The 24,834-nt window shown below is 39.8% G+C and overlaps 1 protein-coding gene across 4 annotated transcripts in view; it reads left to right on the top strand.

Annotated features, from left to right (window-relative positions):
* The window catches only part of SH3GLB1 (SH3 domain containing GRB2 like, endophilin B1), a 37,511-nt gene extending 15,641 nt beyond the window's left edge, over positions 1–21,870 (top strand). The window contains exons 2-10 of one of the 4 annotated variants that reach the window (XM_084637578.1): positions 1,806–1,934; positions 3,756–3,889; positions 4,314–4,406; positions 6,027–6,113; positions 8,332–8,355; positions 12,161–12,250; positions 12,812–12,912; positions 17,340–17,571; positions 21,271–21,870. In XM_084637578.1, coding sequence (XP_084493704.1) covers positions 1,862–1,934; positions 3,756–3,889; positions 4,314–4,406; positions 6,027–6,113; positions 8,332–8,355; positions 12,161–12,250; positions 12,812–12,912; positions 17,340–17,571; positions 21,271–21,378 — 942 coding nt within the window. In that variant the 5' untranslated portion in view covers positions 1,806–1,861 and the 3' untranslated portion in view covers positions 21,379–21,870. The remainder of the gene's footprint in view (positions 1–1,805; positions 1,935–3,755; positions 3,890–4,313; positions 4,407–6,026; positions 6,114–8,331; positions 8,356–12,160; positions 12,251–12,811; positions 12,913–17,339; positions 17,572–21,270) is intronic. The other 3 variants (XM_084637575.1, XM_084637576.1, XM_084637577.1) reach the window with 3 other exon arrangements.
* Positions 21,871–24,834: the final 2,964 nt, after the last annotated feature.

The following is a 24,834-nucleotide window of genomic DNA, read 5'->3' as shown; positions in this document are numbered from 1 at the left end:
TTACCCTGTAAGGTATCTACCATCCTGATTTTACAGAGGTGATTCCTTTACTTCTATTAAAAGCCTTCTTGTAAGAGAACTGAATGCTTTTTCATTGTTCTCAGATCCAAGGGTTTGGGTCTGTGGTCACCTATGCAAATTGGTGGGGAAGGTTTAGTAAAAATCCTAAGGAAGTGGGGTGCAAGGGTTGGGAGGATTTTGGGGGGGAAAGACATGTCCAAACTACGTTTCCCAGTAAACCCAGTTAAAGTTTGATGGTGGCAGTGGAAATTCCAAGGGCAAAGGATAAAATTAATTTGTATCTTGGGGAAGTTTTAACCTAAGCGGGTAAAAGTAAGCTTAGGAGGTTTTCATGCAGGTCCCCACATCTGTACCCTAGAGTTCAGAGTGGGGGAGGAACCTTGACAAATGCTTTCTGCATAAATGCTTTATTTGGTACCTTTAAGACATGTATATCTTCTCTCCACAATCCAAGCACAGCCATTTTTTCCTATGAGTAATGGAACTAAAGGCTCTGCTACAGAAGAATGCTGGATTCTAAGTAGTAGTAATGGATATGTAAACAGGGTGAACAGATTTGTTTATGCTACAGTTAAAGGGTACAAGCAATCACTAATGTAGGGAAAGCCTACTTGGCGCTATACAATAGTCCTAACCCCAAAATGCTACTGTAGCTCACGGGAAACTTGTGGCAGATGTATGTGACAAGTGTATGACAGTTTCAGTGGTAAGCATAAGTGCTCTTTATGAAATTAGAGATCAGCCAAAGTTACAAAACTCAGATCGTGATTCTAGCCAAGTCAAAGTTTGAGGTGTATTCACATCCAAGGCTCAGTGTCAAACGATCTCTAGCACATTAGAGATTTGAAATATTAAAGAAATGAAAGCTGAAGAGAGCATAACTTGTGTGGCTTCTAGACTTCAAGTGTCTTTTAAAAAACAAAAACCCTCTTTCATACTCAACAGATTCACTCACTACATGTAGTGATATCTACTACTGACTCTAGAGGCAGAGTTTTTACTAAGTACTTTCGGAAACAGATGTCTGTGTGGCTATAGGGAAGAAGGCTGTGTTCTGTTCCTGGTGAATTCAGAACTGCTTACTGAGGCCATGTCTACCTTAGAGAGCTTACAGCGCACAGCTGTACTTACGCAGATGTGCCGCTGTAAGATCTCTCACGTAGTAGCTCTAAGCTGATGGAAAAGAGCTCTCCAATCAATATAATTAAACCCCGCCCCCAATGAGTGGCAATACCTATGTCCGCAGGAGAGCGTTTCCCACCAACATAGTGCTGTCCACACCATAGTGCTTCTGTCGATGTAATTTGTCACTCAGGGGTTTTTTTGGGTTGTTGGTTTTTTTTTTTTTTTTCCACACCCCTGAGCAACATAAGTTATACTGACGAAAGTGCTAGGCTAGGTCTACACTAGTTTACAGATGAAATCAGTCGAAATTGCAACTGCATTTAGTGACAATGGGTATGGCTCAAGTGTTAGGGATGATGTGCCCTGCATAACCTCTGATACTGCCGATGTGTAAGAAGGTATGAATTTGCTTTATTACAAGAGCCTGTGTTGAATTTTCATGGATAATATTAGAAATACTTGTAAACAGAGCAGATGGAGATTTAGACTAACTTATCACAGTTAGTGACAATCACTTTATCCTGTTTCGTCAATTACCTAATACTTTGATATTCCTTGAATGAATTAGTTAGTAAGTTGATTTTCTGTGAGTATTTTTTTAAATACTGCTTTGATTTACAGTAATTGCACTTCAAATTAGCAAATAACATTTTTTTTAGATGCTAGAATAGAAGAATTTGTCTACGAGAAACTGGACCGCAAAGCACCAAGTCGTATGAATAACCCAGAACTACTAGGCCAGTATATGATTGATGCAGGGAATGAGTTTGGCCCAGGAACAGCATATGGTAAGTTCAAGCCAAGGAGATGACTCAAATTTCAAAAAAAATAACTGCACAAATTTATGTATTCAGTGTACATCTTTGAGAATATTAAAGCTCTGAAGCCTTAATCTAAAATGAAGATGAGGGTAGCATTAGTTATAGCTGCTGTTGGAACCCTATCTCTACCCCCCTAGTGGATGCATAACTTTACTACCTGAACAGATAGCTCACATTTTGTTTCCCTATGAATTTCGAGTCACAAGGGAAAAATGCAGTTCCTTTCTTTTGAATAAAGTGATTTCTTTGAAAAAGATATGAAATACATATGTACTGTGTGCAGAGTAGAAATGCTGTGGGAAACAACTACGTTCTTGTTTAAAATCTCAGTGCAGTTTCATAGTCCTGACTTTTTTTTTTTTAACTACTTTCTTCAAGGGATTATTAGAGTTAGAGTACATTTGTTCATGGATATGTTTCTCTTACTCCCCCAAAAACGTACTCCTTTATAATGTCATCTCTGGTATTTTCAAGGAAAATTTTAGAGACTGGGTCTTAATAACATGAAGTCCAGTTCTCATCTTCTCTTAAACCTACCCATCAGTTTAATATAGGTAACAGTTAAAATTAACCAACTGTTTAATATATAGGTATATTGTTGCCAAAATACACATACTACAAAGCTTGATAATTTTCATTTCAGAACACAAGCCAGCTGAGCAAGTAAATCAAAAAACCTTGTTTTGTGAGATGAATTTCCACAAGGAATTGAATCATAGATCTTTGCATCTGAAATAATAGGATTTTCTGTTAAGTAGAAGATAACCTACTCTTTCTGTTTGAAGCATCCAAGTATAGATTTTCACAGAAAGTGTATGGGCATAACTTCAGTAATGGCAACCTTTACAATCAGAGAAGTGACAAGACACTTTAAACATCAGTGGCTGGTTGTCCAAGTATTAACCAGGCCTGAAGCTTGCTAGTCTTAATATAAAACAAACTAAAATGAAACTCAGCTTATTCATACCAGTGTGTGTAACTTCTTATAAGTATGCAGCCATTGCAACTTGATTGATTCATTCTAGGATGCAAAAATAAATAAGTTACAGCATTAGCTTTCAAATAGTTTCATTGCGTGATACTTAACATGTTGAGCAAGGATGAATTTTGGTAGGAAACTGGTATTGATTAGCACTTGCACTGAAAAGTTCCATACCTCCAGGGCATACAAAACAAACTTTGAATGATAAGGTCCCCAGTCCCTTTCCTCTTTTAATTAATTAAAAATTCTAAGAACAGTAAAATGTGTGATCATTGGAAGCATCTGATCATGGTGTCTCCCTGAAGTTGTTTTCATAACCCTGTTCTTCAGAATCAAATTTACTAATGTTTTGTATTAAAGTACAAAGCCTACCTGTGTCTTCCAAAGGAGACTTTCAGAGTTTACATAAAATGCAAAAAGCATTCTCAACAGTTGACATTTTTCTATTTAGCAAAAGCTCAGATAGGTGAATCAAACGGTCAAAAGGGGGGAAACTGCTTCTGGACTAATACTAACAATTAGAACTTTCATTAGCAAAGGCGAAATGGAATTGCCATAGGTGGTACTACTACCACAGTGCCGTAACTGCTCAATAGATTAAGATCTAACAAGGAATGTTAATTCCTTCACAACTTCCAGTTAGTGACTTTCATTAAAACAGCCTCGGTTCTAACTTTTTCTTTAAAAGCGATTTGTTTAGCATTTGGTAATTCTTCAAAATGTTGGCCTAAATTCTTGTGCTTGTAGAAATTTGCATAACCACTTACAGGAATCACTGTTTAACAACCGTCTCTTCTCCTTTGCAGGAAATGCATTAATTAAATGTGGAGAAACACAAAAGCGAATTGGAACAGCAGATAGAGAACTAATTCAAACATCTGCTATAAACTTCCTCACTCCTCTAAGAAATTTTATAGAAGGAGATTATAAAACAATTACTGTAAGTTGACAAATGTATTTTAAACATTTGTAAATAGTTCTAAATATAAACATTTAAGTGAAGGGATAGATAAATCATGGAGTTTTCTTTAAACTTACAATAAGGAAAAAGCAGTTGAGACTTTTTTGTCTTAAGTAATGCATGTCGTGGGGTTTTTTTTCTTTTGGGGGGGGGGTTGTCTGACTCGAGAAAATTTTCTTGAGTATCTGCCACTTTTAGTAAGTGTCTTATCTTAGATAGGAGTTAAAATAATAGTAATAAAAATCTGGATCTAATTATGCCTGTGCTGTCAGTTTTAGGAGGCTGCTTGCATGCAGTATGTTACGAATATAATCCACAGTAGTGAGTGAGTGATCTTTATGTAGTACAAGCTCACAACTTATTTCATGATCCTTTTTACCAACTGATTTTCCTAAACTTCCAGAAAGAACGCAAACTATTGCAAAATAAAAGACTAGATTTGGATGCAGCAAAAACCAGACTGAAGAAGGCAAAAGTTGCAGAAGCTAGAGCTGCAGTAAGTAGAATAATCTTTTCATTAAAAAACAAGAAGTTCACCATAACTCTCCACATTTGGGTCTCAAACATAGACAATTCTGGCCCTATGCAAATTGTAATTATTTATGCTAGAAGCCAGACACTTTTTTATGTATATAGATGTGTAAATATTTTTTTGGTGGTTTGATTGTTTATTAGAAGTGTGGGAGCATAAGTAGACTAGTTTGGAGCCTTCAGAAGGCTCAGCCTTGCCCTCTGCTAAATATTCTTGTCTTTTTCTTTGAAATGGCTTGTCACACATTTTACATAATTTCAGGGAACTTATCACATCTTTATACCTTTTTACATATTAACAGCTACAAGTCCTGTTACCTTACGTATTAGCTTGCTAGGGCCAGTGTAGCAGATACACATTTTACCAAACATAAAAATCCCAGGAACAACCATTTCCAAAACATTTAAGTGGCCTCATTCATCTTAGTTTTATCTCAAGTTATGTTGTGATTTGCTTACATGCATTATTATATTTTTGTTAGTTGGGGGAGGGAATTAATCTGCTGATTTATTCAGAGGAACAAATTGCTTGCTGGTCATTACTACAGGACTAGTAATAGAAAAATACTTTTCTTGTAAACATTTATCTGTCAATGTTTCATTGGTGGTAGATCATGAGACTTCCTACTTCTTCGGGTATATCCACATTGCAAATTATGGTGTAATACCTGTATTAGCTTTAATTTAGCTAGCGTGGACAACAATAGCAGTGAAGATGTGGTGCGCAGACCTTGGTGTGGGCTAGCAACCAGAATACATGCCCACTCCCACTGGGCGGTGCACTTGAACTGGGGCAGCTAGCCTGCACTGAAGCTCATGACATCACGTCTTCTGTGCGAAAGCTAGCACAGGTATGCCTGCCTGCATTTTATAAAGTACACCTCAATTTGTGATGGAATTAAAGGTACGTCTACATTCCCCTCTTGCTTGCCTATACTTCAATTCCAGATCCACTTTAGTGGCTGATAACTCAAACTAAGAACATTTTAATGCTTTTCTTCCTCTTGAACACTGGGTTTCAAGCTTCCAGAGTATACACAAAGGGGCCTCTAAAGTCTTACTGTGCAGTTGGTAGTGAATGGTCAGAGTAGAAGCCAGAAGATCAAGAGGGGGTGAAGAAGTGTAAGGGGATTGGTTCAGGTTACCATGGATCATTCTTTATTTATTTCTGAGGGATGTTTATCTGGCTTGATAGCTGTAGTGAATGTCTGAGTCAGTAGCGCACACTTTCATTGAGGGTTTTAGTGCTCATCTTTGTGATAGCCTCAGGTCTTATTTCAAATGTTTTTCTCTCTTCTGTAAAAGAAAATGAAACACATGCAGATGGAGTAACATGTAACTTTAATCTCTTCATAAGTCATGCACCATTATGTTTAATAGCTAAATGAAGTAGCCCAGAGCAGTATTTAAGATGGCTGAATAAAACTACTTGAATTAAACCAGCAACTGTCTGGATTTCTAGGTATGCTTCACCACTTGCTTAGTTCAATCTTGCAGTGTTTTAACTATTCTGTGTTCTGTAACATGTTGTTCACCTATAGTAATAACAGTATAACCTGGTTTTGTCTCTATCTATGCCCTAAAGCAACTAAACACCTCTCAGCCCGAAGAAAATAACATTATGGTAAATGTCTCTTACATGCTCAACTTGCTGCATGTAAAATGGCTAAAGGTTTGTTGGCCTTCTGTGTTCATACATTCTTTTACAAAGTGTTTCCTCTTGCTATCCATCTCTAGTGGCCTTAATTGTCATATCAAATATTTGGAATGGAGAACAGAATCAATATTCCAATTTCTTAGAGTCCTTACTTTATATTTTTTAAAAAAAAAGGTGGGGGGGGGGATTGCTAGATAAATGACTCATGGTTCTGTATTGTTAAATTGTCCTTGTCAGACTGTATCCAATAATCTAAAGTGTACAATACTATAGTCTTGTTTCCACAACTTTACTGATGTCAGAAAGCTTAATGTTCCAATTTGAAATTTTTTTACTATTGAAAAATAAGTGCAATTGTGGGAAAACAACTGAAATGCATTATTTGACTTTCCCAATAGTTTTTTGTACAGGGCCGTTTCAGAGTAACTGCACCTCACACTACTTTATGGTGTCCTTGAGGGCACCCCAAACCAGTCAAAAGCATTACAGAGAACATGTCATCAAAATAGTGTCATAAACACAAATTAAATTTACCAGGGATTACCCATCATCCAGTGTGGTTCAGAGTTCTATCCACAGTCAGTGCAGGTTGACCTTTCATACTGTTTTCTGGGGGGAGAGGGATGTTTGCTCACCTCTTGAACCCAGTCCAAGCCAGTATATATAATTGTCTGTGTCGTATTTCTATGGATTTGCATTAATTACCTCCTAATGATTCCAGATTCACAGTAAACCCACCCAATGAACCAGGAACACAGATATATACACACATGCACATAGATATGTATTGATATAACAGTTTATGAGCAACCTATTTGCCCATAGCATCTGATTAGACTCCAGATGTTTGAATTATCATAATAAATAATCTCAACATCATAATCTTTGTAGTTTTCATGCTATCAGGGTCTCATCTCTATCACAGTTGGAATAAACTGTAAATCTAAATATTTTAGGGACTATTTCTTGTCTTTTGATATCAAACTAATTGTACAAACAATTGAAACTATGAATATTGCAATATGATCATTGGGCTAATTTAGAAATAACAATTGCAAGATACTTGTTGCAAATATTTGCAGATTCTTTCTCAGCCTGGAAAATATTTACAGTTTTTAGACCAGAGTGTTAGCAAACTAGTCAAAATTACTTCTGTAGAACATGCATAATATTCTATGATGGTTCCTCATTCTGGTGGCGTTGTCCTCGGTCTGTACAGCATCTGGTACAATATGGCATTGATTTTCAGTGGGGCCTGTAATACAAATCAACACTGAAGTGTTAAAGGTTCCATTGCTGATGGACAGTGAATCGTTAAACCAAAAATATCTTACCTCTAGTTATAAAACTAATGAAGTCTTGGGTCATAATTGTATGTTTTAACCACAACTTTGACGGTGTTAGGATGGCTTTCCAAAAAACTTCTAATTTCAACATCATAAACTAGAGGAAAAGCTGCATTGTGAGGAAGACTCCTGTTGTAGCTGTATTAAGTTTCATATTAACTTATTATTGAGATGTCACAATAGAATTTTAATCGTCCAATTTACTGAAATTGTCCAATTTATTGCAAATCCTTGTGGAGGCCGCAACCAATAATGGAATTAAGATGGCAAGAGAAATCGCTTGTCTCAATTTCACAGTTTTATATTAACATAGTTTTGTCTAGTAGGCTCTTGTGAAGGGTGAGCATATCTTTCAGTTGATCAATATTTCAACCTTAGCGAACCTTAAAGTATCCATAACTAAATTAAAAATCTTTAATTTATTTATAACTTGCCGTAAGTAATTTAGGTTGTTGTCTAGTTTGTATCCATTTTCCAAGTAGTTACATATTTTACATTTTAAGAGCTTCATGTTTTACGGACAAGTTCCCAATTTGGACAATTTTTGGATTTTCATCACTTCTGCTCTGTAGCGTATCCACTTAAGTTTATAATAGCTCTATAACCTCACATAATGTACGTAATATAGTGCTATAGGTATGCAGTTTAAACTGGAATTCTTTATTTTGTTTAAAGAATGCATTACATTTTCTTGACTGAACATAGTTCATAGCAAAGGCCTTCATATGGGTGCAATGAGTCACAGTTGTCCACTCTTTAAAAACTTTACATCTTCGTGGGGGGATGCGGGGGCAGAATTATTAAAGGACACACAAGTATGGCTTTACTGTGTTAAAACCACTCTCTGTTCTAAATGTCTGTCTGTCTTAACTCTTAATGCTGACAAGATTTGGGCAGAGGAAGTGACAAAAGTAAGTAAACAGTTCAGAAACTGCAGCATTATGAAACAATTACTTGTTTGGTACAGTGTAATAAAGAGTGTTCTTGTAGTTAATATACTGCTGGCAGTCATTCTGCTGTATTGCATTAACTATTTAGCCTCTTGTAGAGACTTTCAGATACCAGTAGTGAAGTGAGGTACATCATCAGAGTAGTGCTTAGAATAAACTTGGAATTTGAAGAAATACTGTTTCTAAGTAACCATTGCCATCATGTGACATTCTTGTGGCAAGATATAATATGATAAGACTGTAAGCCTGCAAGTAACAAGACAGTAGGGCTTCTCTTACAAAAGTTAATTTCTTAGGATAGTATCTTATTGCAAACTCATCACAGTAACAAATTGCATTGTAGATTTTTTTTCTGAAGGATTTTGTGAAACAATTAAAAGACAGACGTTCAACTGTCGGCCTCCTAGTACTCAAATGGGGAACTGATACTGCTGAAGTAGTAAGCTCATCTGAAGGAGGGTGAAAAAAGGAGCAGCACTCATTGCCCGCAAATGTAATGGAATGCAGGACAAAACCATAGGTTGACAAGATGATACTTTGAGACGTCACTTGACTTACCAAAGGCTTGTGTCTGCCTTCTGTTGGATTTTAGCACACACGCAGTGCTATCATAAACACTATTAAACTGGTTCCCCTTTCTTTTCGTATGGCAAAACTAAGAAGCAAAGTCTTAAGAAGTCAGAGCTGGGAGTAGAACATCAGAGCTTGTTGCCAAATCATGCTGTTCCATACTATTGAGCTACCATTCTGTGACAGGAGCTACAAGCAGCTCTCTGGGGGATGCTGGAGAATAATCATAGTGCAGTTGGCAGCAGCCTGAATGGCATTCCATCACCCAACTAGCAGAGAAGTGGTCTACTCTAGAGAGCTGTCTTGCATCCCAAAAGCCAATTCTGGGGGACTGAGTTGTGTATCTAAGGAAAAATCCAGTGGCAACTTTTCAACGCTAGCTATTGGCTTATTTGTTTTCAAATCTTAACCGAGAGAGGCTAGAAACTCTGAATGCCTTATTAGGTTTATAAAGTACCTATCTATTGCTGTAAGTGCTGTCGGGTTTAAAAAATGAAAAAGTAATAAAACCAGAGACCACCCAGTCCAATCCTCCAACCCATAGCTCATGCCTCCTTCCGAAGGCCCAGTAACTGATCTAAATGCATTTAGGTTGATCTGTCTTCCCCTTTATTGAAAGCCTGGGGATGGAGGGGAGTCTGATTCATAAACTAATCTCTGAATCAAACCGTAACTTCTGTTTTGAAATAGCTTATCATTAGAAATAGATCTCCAGTGTTGCTTTTAAGACTCTAGATGATGGAGAATCACTTAACCACGAGAACTACTAATCTTATGGATATAGTTGCCTTTAAAAAAAAAATAAAATAAAATTTGTGATTTATTTCAAGTTTGCATTGGTCTCGCTTCAGTTTCTAACCATTGGATCTAGTTATGCCTGCTTCTACTAGCTTAGTCTGTCAAATCTTTCCCATTTAGGTAGGCATGTGTAGATGGTGATTGTCACCCTTAACTTTCTCTAGAGTGAACTTAAATAGACTGAACTTCTTTGGTCTCTTACTGCAAGGCATGATTTCCAGACCTTGAATTAGTCTTGTAGCTCTTCTGCATTCTTTGCAATTAACCTTCTTTTTTGAAGTGTGGCCTGCACTGGACGCACTATACTCTGAGTCAACTGGTTATCTATAATAAGCTTTTCAGCCTAGAAGGCTTACAAATCCATGGTCTGAACTGAGGTGGAGAGCAGGTATCACATCAAGGGCTCTTCATGGCAAGACAGCGCCAGTCGCCTGCTACTTCCTATTCAAACAGGAGGTTTCACTGACTCTGGTTGCAGTTGTACACTGGGGGACAGGGTAGCCTAGATTTACATTTCAAGGCTCTTTCCTTAACCCTTCTCAAAAACAGGGGTGATAAGGTTACAAGTTGCGTGAACTCAGAATGTCAGTTGTGCATGTATACAAGTTTTACCCCAGGGATATAAATGGTATGCCATAATGCTACACTTGAATCAGTAGCAGTGGAAAAAGGGGATGAGGCAATGCGTGGGAAGATCAGGAAACTAGAGATCTTGGAGCATGCCATCGCAACCGCCAATTCAAGGAACTCTCTGCATATAGCAAGTAAGCTTGACTTTAAAGCAGTAGCGCTTCCAAAGGCCCTTCTGTCTGGTGGACTAATTCAGTGTGCACCTGTTTAACACACAGTTGTATAACTTCTTATTTTGTCTCTTATCGACTTGGTATGGGAAGGAATCTGCTTTATTTTCTCTGCTATCGTTAAAGTAGATACTTTAATGAAACACTGCAGAGGGCAAATTATCAGTGTTGCTACAGCTTCATATCTGCATGTGTTTAAAAACAATCACCTGAAATTTACTGCAAGTTGAAGTACCAAAAAATAACTTTTGTAATAACTCAAGACAGTTTACTAGTTTTCCCATCCAGTGGGAAGCTATGTGTAGAGTGCAAAAGCAGGAAATGGAACTCTTCCTTTTTTTCGTCTTTCAATCTTCCCGCCTCTCCCCTGCAAAAAAAAAAACAAAACACAAACACCAAAGCAAAACACACACAAACCCTCTTATTTTCCTTCCTGTTCTTACCCAGCTCTTTCCGAATGGCAGGCCATGAGTTCATTGTGCTGGTGAAGTCCTGACTTCTGAAGCAATAAGCGTCAACACTTCAGGCATAAGAATTTATAGTAAATGTCTCTGCCATTTTCTCTGAAAGTAAAACTGCTTGTTTTTGGGGGGAGAGGGAGGAGTAAGCTAGCTTGTCCTGAAAGACTTCTGACAGAACAAGTTCTAGTGGACCCATGCTGTCCATTTGGTACACTCTGCACAAAGTTTGGAAAGTTAATATGAATTAGCTTGTGTGCTAAATATCACTGTATACTTCATTCTCCACAGCTTTTTCATTGTCTTTCAAGCAATTTCAAAAGTGGCTGTAAAAACTTAACCCAGAAACATTTTAGTTCCATAATTCTTCTGTGCATATTCCTTTGAATGAATCACTTTTGTGTTCCCATGGAACTATCCATAGTAGAATAAGCAGAAATATAGACTTCGGTAAAAAGTCCTGTGCAATTTGGGTGGTATTGGTTGCTCAGAACAGCATGGAATTCAGAATGACTTGTTCTTGTGTTTTAAATGAGGCCCTCTATTGTTACTAGATCATTTTAGACTTGTTCTAAAATTGCTAATAATTGTAGGCTAACTGGCAGCATGAGAGCAATCCAGGAATTTGAAAGATTTGTAAAAATAAATATTAGTGTTATATATGAAGTCTTAAAGATGTTCTGCTGTTGGTGACCTAATTCATTTTCTAGCCTAGAAGAGAGGTTAAAACATCAGACTGTGGGACTAAATCTAAATTTCATTTTCTCCTTCAAGATCTTAATTTTGAGGCACCCATAGATCTGGATAGGTAGATCAAACATAAAGCTTGGTGACTAATAAAATATTCTGTTAAAATTTTGCCAAAAAGTCTGATATTTGCAACTATTTGAAAACACTAAGTAGCTGTAATCTATTTAGTATTGTAGAGCGCGAAAGCAAAATTGGGCCCTAATCCTGCAAACACCTAAACATGTGCTTTACTGCATGCATAGGAATGGTCCCATTGAAGTCCATGGAACCACTTAGATGCATAAAGTTAAGCACCTGTCTGTGTTTATAGGGTCATGGCCTTCCCATAGAAACTGTAATCAGTGTTTTAAGCTGTGCTGTACAAACTTCTAATAAGTTTATACTCTTCAGTCTGAACAGGAAGTACGAATAACTCAGAGTGAATTTGACCGTCAAGCAGAGATTACCAGACTGCTGCTGGAAGGCATCAGCAGTACACATGTGAGTATCTAAAATGAAGAAAATGAATAAAATTGAGACCCTCTAAAATAACTACAGGAAGTTGCTTGGAAAAACTTTTAAAATGCTAATTTTCCTTAACACCTTAAAATGTGTTGCACAATACATACCCATTTGAATCTCAACTTCTAAGCTGTAGTTACGGTCCAGCTAACTTAACTCTGGTCTCCCCAGGGCCCTAGGCGCCCAAAGGGTGGTCTTACTTTCCTCTAAGCTGCTGTGATCCCCACCACCACCAGACCCACCCTGTGTTGAGGCTACACATTACAAAATTACTGTATATTACAGTAACTCTTTAATTGGGCAGAGAATTAAGAATGGTGGGCATCATACAAGTATCCTATCTCTCAGGCCTGAAAATGTTGTTTCTAGAGCACTAACATCCCAATTATCTTGTGAGTCTGGGTCCTGAATTTGTGTCGTCCCCCGTCCCTTCCCCAGTTCAGAGTTGCCACTGATGCTAAGCTACCAAGCCAGCCTTTTTAATGTAGGTATAGTATTCTTCATATGCACTAAAAATTTGAAACCTTCATTATATTATAGGCACATCATCTTCGCTGTCTGAATGATTTTGTTGAAGCTCAGATGACCTATTATGCACAATGTTACCAATATATGTTGGACCTCCAGAAACAACTTGGAAGGTAACAAAACTGCAAAAGCTTTGTTATAGTTACAGCTTTGTGTAAGGACTTGTTTAGAGGTAGGAAAACTTGCACTGTTGGAACTACATTAATGTAGTGATAGTGCTGCAAACCTCTAATGCAGATGTGCTGCACTGGTGCAAAACAGGGTTTGTACCAGTGTAACGAAGGTGGTGATGTTGATGTTGCACCAGTGGAGCAAAAATCCCAAACCTGTAGATGGAGCCAATGCTGTGAAGCATAAAGCGAGACGGAGACTTTGCGGAGTCTATAATTAACGTGATCACTTCTGGTAGAGATCTAGAGGATTCCTAGCAGTATACTGCTAATTATTCTACTGTGTTGGTGGTGATTCATGCTAGCAAACAGCTGTCAAGAAGTGTTGACATGCAAGACCTTAAGATGATTTGAGAACAGGGGTGTTCTCCAAAGTTAGAGCAGATTACCAGTAAAGCAATATACTATGGGGAGAAATATATTTCATAATACGAGAAGCTTGGTGGGGAAATTAATAGTAGCAACTGAGTAGGTAGACTACTTGCCTAGAGTCTGGATAGCTTAAGCTTTTTTTAAAAAGCAAGTGGAAGAAACCATCTATTGCCTAAAAGACTCTTTAATTTGATGTGCTCTGTATTCTAAAATACTAAAATGCTTTAAAGAATCGTACTGTATGCTGATAGATTCTATACATTCCCTACAGCTCCCTCTTTCAAACCCTTTGTCCCAATCAGAATTTTTCTGAAACTATGGTGTATGCCAGACCCCTTTATTAAATGGAGAGCAAGCTTTCTGGAATCGGTGTCCATGTGGAGGTTTATAATTATTCGGGAATAGCTATTTTGGAGTATTTCAAGGTGTAGACAAGCCCTAATTGGATAATTTCTATTAACAACCACTTCTTTACTAGAAGAAAAGATTCTCTTTTGCAGCCACTTGTAAATTACAAGCTGCTTTATCTAGAACTCTTAGCATACCTGCTGAAACACATTCTAACATGTGCCCAGTGGCTGGAAATTTTTTTTTTTTTGGGATGGTGGTGGTAACTGAATTTTACCATTTTACCATTGACTTGCCTTATCAAAACAAATCTAGAAATAACTGGCATTTGAAACTAGTATCTTTTAAAATTTGAAGCAGTGTTATAATTTGCACTAACTCATTTATAAGTTTTGTTATGTTGTTGGATTCTAAATGCATATGTTGTATGGGGGCTTCTAAATCAACAAGCCCAAAACATACATACAGTAGAATCTTAGTTACAAACTGTCTAGTCAACCACACATCTCATTTGGAACTGGAAGTACGCAATCAGGCAGCAGCAGCAGAGACCAAAAAAAGCAAATACACTACAGTACTGTTAAATGTAAACTTTTTTTTTTAAAAAAAAAAGGAACGTTAAAGATTTGACAAGGTAAGGAAACTTTCTGTTCTTGTTTCATTTAAATTAAGATGGTTAAAAGCAGAATTTTTCTTCTGCATAGTAAAGTTTTCAAACTGTATTAAGTCAATTTACAGTTGTAAACTTTTGAAAGAACCATAATGTTTTGTTCAGTTACGAACAACCTACATTCCCGAGGTATTCATAACTCTGAGGCTCTACTATATGAGGCATTCTATTTCTCTATATAGATAAGGAATGCATAAGCTTTGCCTTAATGAGAGGGAGAGTGTAGTAGCTATAGCAGGAAAAACTTAATACTCCGGGGTCTTTTCTTGACTTATCACTACCTTGTCACTTAAGCCCTTTGCCTCATTTCTTCCACTTATAAAGTGCTAGTTATGAACAAGTGAAGAGGTATAATATCTGTAAAACACATTGAGAGCCTCCATGAAAGATGGTACACTCGTATAAATTAAGTAACTTGTATACAACACATACTGCAGAATCAAAAGTTGAAGAGAAGCTACATGAGAATAAGGGCATGGATTTCTCGATATCTTAAATTGTTATGATAAGTCAAATGAAGTGTTTTTGGAAGACTGTTCTGAGTATCAGCAAATGACAAGAGTACAGACTTCAAGAACTAGGTTGATAATCTATAGAAAGCAAATAGGACTTGCTTTAAACATAGTAGTTTTAACCTAAAGAAGATTGTTCCTCTTAACTAATTTCTTTGCCTAGGCATGTAAAAGTGCTTTTATTTTTAGCATGTTTTTACAAACTGCCTATGTTCTTGGAACTATGTCAGTGTGGTCTTGAAACTTGGCCTTAACTCTATCTCCATAATCCTGCCGATGCTCAGTCTATGGCTGAAAAGTCTCGCAAACTGCCCTATGAAACTTGCATCTGCTACTCTTGTGGGGATTTTGCAGAAAACGGCAGGGAAGCAAAGGGAAGCCACTGAGAACTGACTACCATGGGTACAGTTTTTGGGGGCTGAACGCTGCTTCCTGGATCCCAGTGCTAGTTATGCTCCCCTTCTATGTGCTAGGAGCCTTCCTGTTTTTTGTGCAACAATGAATGCCTGCGGTGGGGCTGGGTAAGAGGAGGGTGGGGGAAATGAGGGAAGGGGGTGAGGTGAAGAAGCAGTGGGGAAGGAAGAGAGGATGGAATAGGGCAAGGGGAGAGGAATGTGGGAGTGAGGGGGAAGGAGCTGGAGAAGACAAGGGGATAGGGGAAGCAGGAGCCCAGCATGCAGCATCCCCTCGGCAGCAGCTGGGGCTCCCCTGTTAAGCAGGCCCATTGAACATTCACCCTGAGAAGCCCTACCCCCAGACCCTTCTGACGAGCCCCCTACACCTGGACCCCCACCCCACTGAACCACAACTAGCTGCACCTGGACATCAAGCCCCACTCCACTGAGCCCTCCACACTCAGACCCACTCCTGTAGAGCCCCTTTTCCCTACACCCAAACCCCCCTGCGGATCCCCTGCAGAGTCCCCTTGCTCCTTCACCTGGAACCTTCCTCCCCTCCCCCACCCATGAGCCCCTGTACATCCAGATCTCCCACTGAGCCGCCTGCACCCAGATTGCCCCGCACAGAAACTCTCTCCACACACCTGGATCCCTCCACATGAAGTCCTCCAGACTTAGATCCTGTTGGGCTAAGCCTGTCCACCCACACCTGGTGCAGAGGGGCAGGGCCCTGGGGTGTTTCTGAGGCAGGCCCAGCCCTTGCACTGCATCAGGATCAGGTGCAGCTGTACTGCCAAGTCCCAGTACCAGGGAAGGTGGGGGCTTCAGGGTGATATCCCACCTCAGTGCAGCCAATGGCCTGTGCTCCTCATGCTAGAGCCACATTTATTTATTGACAAATAAAATTTGAAGGATTTTAAATTTTTTTTGGCGCAGAACTACCACAGGAGTAATCTACATGACTTAAAACTATAGTGGTGGTTAAACCAATTCCTGTCCTTCCTGCTATATATCTTGGACAAGGAAGTCTCCATTGTACTAGTCATGGAGCGTGACAGGACAGTTTCTTGAGTTGCACTTTTCACACTGGATAGGGCCGTACATTTCTAAATAGATGAGGCATAGCTGGAGGATATGTAGACCACTGGGCTTGTGTACTAGCTGAGTGACCACTGGAGTGCTGTCAGATACAGGCAACAGCCAGACTTTCTGCAGAAGCAGGCTGCCAAGCAAGAAGGGCAGATGCCCTAGCTTATTTTCTATCTTGATTGAGGAGATGAAATTATGTTCTTGTTTGGGTATGTAGTTACTCTGGGGTTTGCAGCCAGTAAATGCAAGTTCCAGCTTGCTCATGGTAAGACCCCAGCTCTTAATTTTACTTGAAATCCCATTAATGCTATTCTGTTGTGAAATAAAGTAGGCAGGGTAGGGTGAAGTCTCTTCCCCACATCGGGAGAGTGAAAGGGGTAGCACCAGTGGGGTTTCCAGCCTGTGTAGGAGGACTGATTGGGGGGGGGGGGGGGACTGGGGATCCGCAGCAAGATGTCTGAGCAAGAGTGGCTGGAACACTTTGTACATAGACTGTATGGGAAGGTGTGGGACAGAGTGAAAGTGGGATTTGCACAACAATGGCTTCCTGTGCGGGGGTGGTGGGTGTGTGTGTGTGTGTGTTTTTAATGGGCAATATATTCTCTTGTCAGAGGAATTGCCCGAGTTGTAAGTATTCCTGTTCATGTCCAATAGCTGGATGTTTTGTTTGTGAAACTGATAAAACCTATCATTTATGAATAATGCTTAGTAGCTAGCTGTATCAGCTATAATGGTTCTGCTTGTGAAATCCATGAATCAAAGGTGATTCCCATTTGGGGTGTTGACAGATACAACTGGCATGAAGAGAACTACACTTCAGACTTCAAGGAAGTAATAAGCTCTCACAATGTGTAGTGCCGGTTAGACAGTTGGTAGGAAAGGTCACAGGGTCATATAGTTGAAACTCTTACTATAGTGATGAAGACTTGCTTGCATGTGTGTTGAAATAATTCAGTCAGTGGTCATCTTGTTTCTCCACAGCTTTCCATCTACCTTCCTCTCTAACAATAATCAGTCTTCCTCGACCCCAGCACCAAGTGTTTCTGCTTCCTCAGTCTTGGCTTCTGGCTCTGCTTCATTGCCTTCAGTAAGCAATTCCGTAAATACTTCAGGCTTCAGTGAACTGAAAGCATCAAGTGGCAGCAGGAAAGCCAGAGTTCTCTATGATTATGATGCTGCAAACAGCAGTGAACTATCCCTTCTTGCAGATGAGGTAAGAGGTTTTTTTCTAAATAGCATAGTAATTTAAAACCAGTATACTCATGACTAACAAGTTTAAATGTCTTAAATACTATTTTAGGTAAATTATGTATTCAACATAGAAATAGTGATGTAAGTATTCTGGAGTGGAAGCTATAAACCTCTCCGTGTAACCTAATGCAGTAGCTTTCAACCTTTCCAGACTACTGTACCCTTTTAGGAGTCTGATTTGTCTTGCATACCCCAGGTTTCACTTCACTTAAAATCCTACTTGCTTACAAAATCCGACACAAAAATACAAAAGTGTCACAGCACACTATTACTGAAAAATTGCTTATGGTCTCATTTTTACCATATAATTATAAAATAAATCAATTGGAATATAACTATTGTACTTTCATTTCAGTGTACAGTATATAGAGCAGTATAAACAAGTCATTGTGTGTATGAAATTTTAGTTTGTACTGACTTAGCTGTTGCTTTTTCTGTAGCCTGTTGTAAAACTAGGCAAACATCTAGTTGGGTTGACGTATCCCCTGGAAGACCTCTGTGTACCCCTAGGGGTATACGTACCCCTGGTTGAGACCCACTGATCTAATGTATCAGAATTTCACTGTCACTGAAGTGCCCGGTACTTGCATATCCAAATATCATAAAATGGGGATAACTTCTGTGAGGCAGGCACAGTAGGTGTTATCTTATGAGTTAAGCAGTTGGGGTTCAATTCTGCCATCCCTTTTCATGTTATATAGTACCTCCCTCCATTAGTACCCATTGGTGTTACCATTGTAATCACTGAGTCATTAAATTCTGCTTAGGTTACACGCAAGGATGAGTGCACAAGCTCAAAAACTTGATTTCAACAGAGAACCTGGAAAGAAATGGCACTATTAGGCTTTTATTTGACAATAAAATCTATTAGAAAGTGCTAATTAGCATTATAGGCTGGGATATTAATGCAGCAGGGCACAGATTATCCAACAACTTCTTGGGAATGCATTGGAGACTTTTTATTACAGAAGGTGGAGAATGGAACTAGGTCAGAGGCTATTATGGGTTCGATTCTGACAAACGAGGAGTAATTCATTGAGAATCTGAAGGTGGAAGACAACTTGGGTGAAAGTGATCATGAAATGATAGTTCATGATTCTAGGGAATGGTAAGAGGGGAAAACAGCAGAATAAAGACAATGGACTTCAAGATGGCAAACTCAGAGAATTGGTAGGTAAAATCCAAAAGGAAACAAGTCTATGTGGGGAGGCAGTTTGAGAGTTGGCAGCTTTTTAAAAAGACATTATTAACGGCATGAGAGCAAGCAATATCAATGTGTAGGTAAGATAGGAAGTATGGTAAGAGGCCATCCTGGCTTAACCAATTAATCTTCAATGACCTGGAACTCGAAAAGAGCCATATAAATAGTGGAAACTTACAAAGGATGAATACAAAAAAACCCCACAAGAATGTAGGGACAAAGTTAGAAAAGCTAAGGAACAAAATGAGATTAAATTAGGTAGGTATATAAAGGGTAACAAAAAAGCATTTTACAAATACATGTGAAGCAAGAGGAAGATGAGGGACAAGGTAGGCCCATTACTCAATGAGGAGGGGAAAGACAATAACAGAAAACTCAGCAATGGCTGAAGTACTAAATGCCTTTGTTGTTGTTTTTTCACCAAAAAAGTTAGTAGTCATCAGACAAACATAAAGACCATCAATGTAAATGAAATAGGATATCAGGTTAAATAGGAAATGAACAAGGTAAGAATTACTTAGGTCTGGTCTACAGTATGGACCTATATCAGTGAAAAATCCACACCCCAGAGCAATGTAGTTATACTGATGTAACCTCCCATGTAGACAGTGCTATATCGGCAGGCGAGCTTCTCCTCTTGGGGAAGTGGACTAACTATGCTGACGGGAGAGCTCTCTCCCGTTGGCTTAGTGACTTCGTTCAAGCACTAGAGCTGTGTTGATGAAGCTGCACCGTTGCAGTGTTTTAAGTGTAGACATGCCTTTAGACAAGTTAGAAGTCTTCAAGTCAGCAGGGACTGATGAAGTACATCCTAGGATACTTAAGGAGCTAGCAGAAGAGATCTCTGAGCCATTAGCTATTATCTTTGAGAACTTGTGAAGGATGGGAGAGAGTCAGAGGACTGGATAAGGGCAAATAAAATACTTATGTATTAAAAGGGGAATTACAGACCAGTGAGTTTAACTTCACTACACACAAAGATAATGGAGCAAATAAATAATTTGTAAGCACCTATAATAAAATGGATTTGTCAAGAACAAATCATGCAAATCAACCTAATATCCTCCTTTGACAGTGTAATAAGACTTGTGGATGGGGGAGGTAGCAGATGTCATCTACTTTAGTAAAGCTTTTGATACTGTCTCATAGTCCTCTCATAAGCTAGAGAAATATAGCCTACATGAACCTACTATAACAGGGATGGGCAAACTTTTTGGCCCGAGGGCCACATCTGGGTGGGGAAATTTTATGTAGGGCCATGAATATGGGGTTGGGGTGTGGAAGGGAGTGCAGCATGCAGGAGGGGGCTCACGCAGGGGGTTGGTGTGCAGGCTCCGGCCCAGCTCCTCTTACCTAAGGCAGGCTGCCTGCCTGCCCTGGCCCCGCGCCGTTCCCGGAAGTGGCCAGCATATCCGGCAATGGCTCCTAGGGTGGGGTAGGGCAGGTGGCTCTGCTGCATGCTGCCCTCACCTGTGGGCACCACCCCTGAAGCTCCCATTGGCCGGGGTTTCCTGCGCTCCCCTTCCCTAGAGGCCGCAGGGATGTGGTGCCGGTCGCTTCTGGGAGCGGCGCGGGGCCAGGGCAGGCAGGGAGCTTGCCTTAGCCCTGTTGCACCGCAGGGCTGGCAATCCCGTGGGCCAGATCCAGCCGCGGGCCATAGTTTGCCGTCCCCTGTACTATAAGTAGGTACACAACTGGCTGGAAAACCATACTCAGAGTAGTTATCAATGGCTCACAGTCGAGCTCGAAGGGCATATCGAGAGGGGTCCTTCAGGGATCTGTTCTGGGTCCAATTCTGTTGAATATCTTCATAAATTATTTGGATAATGCCATAGAGAGCACACTTATAAATTGAAAGCTGAGCAGGGTTGGAAGCGCCTTGGATAACCAGATTAGAATTCAAAATGATCTGGACAAACTGGATAAATGGTCTGAATTAAATAGGATGAAATTCAGTAAGGACTAATTCAAAGTACTACACTTAGGAAGGAATAAGCAGTTGCACAAATACAAAATGGGAAATGACTGCGTAGAAAGGAGGAATGCAGAAAAGGTTCTGGAGGTTTTCATGGATCACAAACTAAATATGGGTTAACAAAGTAACGCTGTTGCAAAAAGAGCAAACATCATTCTGGGATATATTAGCAGAAGTGTTGTTAGCATGCATGATAAATAATTCTACCACTCTGCTTACCACTGATAAGGCCTCAACTGGAGTATTGTCCAGTTTCTGGTGCCACATTTATGGGAGGATATGGACAAACTGAAGAAAGTTCAGACAATAACAAAAATGATTAAAGGTTTAGAAAGGAGGAAAGGAAAGATTGAAAAATAAATTGGGTTTGTTTAGTCTGGAAAAGAGAAGACAGATGGAACATAAGTTTTCAAGTGCATATAGGTTGTTTTTTGTCAGGAATATTTATTCTAGGTCAAATGTTAATGGTGTATTTTTGTTTTTAGGTGATCACAGTGTACAGTGTCCCTGGTATGGATTCAGACTGGCTGATGGGTGAAAGGGGGAATCAGAAGGGCAAAGTGCCTATTACTTACTTAGAACTGCTAAACTAAATGGCTGGCTTGAATAAAGACTGCCAGTTATGGTGACACCATATTTATATACAATTAACTTTATATAAAGCAGGTTTAAGTGTCTTCCATGATATTGTCTTAAGGGATAAGAATACCAGTCATCAGAAACTGGCTCTTCTGCCAGTATTGTTGCATGGTAAATACTCTGTTCAGACTTAATTTGTGTTTAAAGCTTTTATTTCATGTGCCAAGAATGTTTCCTACAGAATTGTTTCTACTGAAGTTTTCACTAATACCAAGCTTCTACTTTTGAGTAATCTAGACTGAAAGCAGGAGGCACTGTTTTCTACTGAATTTTTCATTAATGGCAAGCTGCTTTCCTCACACAAAATAAATTTATTGTGAATTGATATCAATCTGACTCCAGTTATTTGCTCAGCATAGTGAATAGCCAAAAACCAGGTGTTAACACTTTAAAAATGAAACTATATTTGTCTCTAGTTCTCCAACATGGCATATTGAATAGGAACTTGTTGACATTTGTGGTTAACAATTAATGATAAAATTAAAATAAATTTTAAAATAAATTGAGTTCCTACTTGAAAAGCCAAGGTTTTATTTTTATTTATTTGGTGTTTTTGTTTTTCCCTCATGCCAAAGCTTTAATAAAGCAAACACATGAACCAACCCAAACTTTCCAACTGGCTTACTGCAGTCTACTCAAAGAAACAGCCAAGCACCAGGAAAATTCTAGATATTCATTCCATTGAGTATAAATGTCACAGGATGCATCATAAATGTTTGCAATTTTACTTGCGTTCATCTGTTTGCATTCGCTATAAGTAAGAGAGGATAGTACTGAGGTCTTGGGAGAAGAAAATGACCCAATGATTTAACCATAACTTCCACTGATGACATTGACCCCAGAACACAAGTCAGTGTCAATTTATGCTATTTTTAATTGTCCCTTTCATGTAACGAATGCATTTTGCATCAGATGTGGTTTTAAGTTCAAGGTCACATATAGGCAAAGGTGGGCAATTCACTAATTTACTCTCGCGCTTCGTGTTTATTAATACTAACTTCAAACTAATCAAAGGACTTAATTGAATTTTCAGTAAGTTGTCAGTTGCATCTTACTGAGATGCACCAACATATTGCTGCCACAGAGCAGCCTTGCTCTTGAAAAGGATAATGGGGATCTAATGCAATGTCATTTATTAAATAGTGAAAGTAGATAAAATGTCTGGAGATGATCAAAACTAACTCTTAACAATGTATATGAAAAGGAAACCCAGAACTTGTCGGAACATGCAAGAGATCTTCTGAGGGCCTAACACAACTGTGATGGGCTAGAATAGATAGCCAAACAGTTGAACTCCATCTTATTATTTATTTTATTTTTAAGAGCAGAGGTAAAAACGGAGCTGCATCTGTTTTGTTTTTCTAGGTAATAAGACTCTGCCAAACTGTTACCATTGTATCACTAAAGGTGACTTGGTGCACTCTGAACAGAAGGGGAGGTTGGGAGGATTGCACAGACATTAACGCTTGTTCAGAAGCAGAACACAACTTCACTGCAATTAAGCTAAGAATTAATTTGCAGAAACAGCCCCTGGTGCCCCCTTAATTTTCTTGACCACTGATCTCCTTGATTTTTATGCTGAACTCCTTTGGAGTGGGCTTGTGACTGACAGTTGACCCAACAAAGGTGAAAAGTGCCCCAGTCACATTGAAGGGCTCAACCTTCTTGCATCTTGCCACCTGCTGTGTCTTATACGTATACCTTCTGGTGGCATCAGCTTTTCCTGCTCCTGCCCACTCTTACTTCCTAGAATGTTATTACTGTGGCCAAGGGGAGCCACAATGAACAGCTCTTTCAGTGTTACAGTTCGGAACTAGAGTTACCATTTAGACCTTCCTTTGAATAAAACACTCAATATTGTGTGGAATATGTTTCTTAGACATACCTATAATTTATGTCTACACTGGCTTCTGGACACATGTCCCCTTACGTGTTTGTGGCAGAACCCTGCTTCCATCTGCACCTAAACCGCGGAAACACAGGCTTCCAGGCATGTACAAGGCAAGAACGCTAGCACTCCTGAGGGGTGTGGGTATGATCATGCCTTGGAGTGTGGTGTGGCATGGCCCCCTACCCATGCCACTATGTAGTGTGGATGAGGGTAAGGTATATGCACTGAATTAATTAGTCTTCTAGCCCCTTTCCCACAATGCATTGCACTTTCTTGCCTGACTCTCTAACCAAATCTACAAAGGTTCATCACACGCACACACATATACACACACACAGAATATGCAAGAGCAGCTGCCTGGTCAGCTGAGCATGCTCGGATGCTGCTAAATCTGTGATTGAAGTTCACCATCCTCCACGGCCTCTCCCACAACACCAGGAACTTACACCTGTACCGGGAAGTTCTGGAGAGTTAGTGCAAGTGGGCATTCACTGCACCGTGGCCCAGGGCCAGGACTGGATAAAGCACTCGAGGCTCCAGTAATAGAGGTCAAAAAACTCCGGCAGTTACTGTGGAAGGGGTCCTGCAACATATCCCTTCTTCAAGGAGCTGAACCAGGTGCTCTCCCAAGCTCCAAGTACTGAGCTGGAGGTGATGGATGACCCCCTCCTCAACCCTGCTGGCTTTGTCATCTGGTGGGATGCTAATGGAGGCAAGGTCGTGGAGGCAGCAGGAACTATGGAGAAGGAGAGGAGCATGTTATTCCACACCTCTACCTGGAGGAGCCAGTTCAGCAAGCCTCTCCTGAGGAGTCGGAGAAGGACCCTGAGACTCAGTAGGATCCAGAACCCAACTCTGGTAAGTTAAAACCTGGCTCTCCTGGGCAACATGCTTCCTCTTTCTCTGGGACTCCATGCATGATTGGAATCCTCCCCCCTCCCTGTACATGCCTTGAAGTCTGTGTTTCTGGGGTTTAGATGCAGACGGTAGGGGAGTTCTGGCATAAACATGTGAGTGACCTGTGTACAGAAGCCAGTGTCTATATGGATATATGTCCAAGGGGTATGTTCCCCCACCCCACAGCTCCCAGTGGTCGCCAACCAAGAGACAACTGCTGTTCTCTGGACGCAGGGGTTGCATTTCCTGGTGTTGCAGGGACTAGTTTGGGAACAGGTGAGCACTTGAAGTGGTTCACTCTCGCTTCTATGCAAGTTCTGTCTGCTAGCTTAGACTATAGTCTCTTTCCATTTGAATTATCTCCCAGTTCTGTGAGCATATGTTGGCAAACGTTTGGTGCAGCAGAAACTCCAGCTAGTTCTTAAGATTCAACAGCAGTGTAATTGGGCTTGGTCTACCTTCTTGGCTTCCAAAGCCTCTCTATTAAGCAATTATGTAAAGAGTTGAAAAGTTGTACAAACTTCTCTTTCGCATAGATTGCTGGATCCCCAACTCAGAACAGTTAAGCCACCTTCTCTCTTTTCCCCCATGCCCCACCCCCCACAAACCCTCCAGACTGGTA

The sequence above is a fragment of the Lepidochelys olivacea genome, assembly GCF_965140295.1.
Source record: "Lepidochelys olivacea isolate rLepOli2 genome assembly, chromosome: 8".
NCBI classification, from domain to species: Eukaryota; Metazoa; Chordata; order Testudines; family Cheloniidae; genus Lepidochelys; species Lepidochelys olivacea.
The sequence above is the reverse complement of the archived record's forward strand: the minus strand, read 5'-3'. Positions and strand labels throughout refer to the sequence as shown.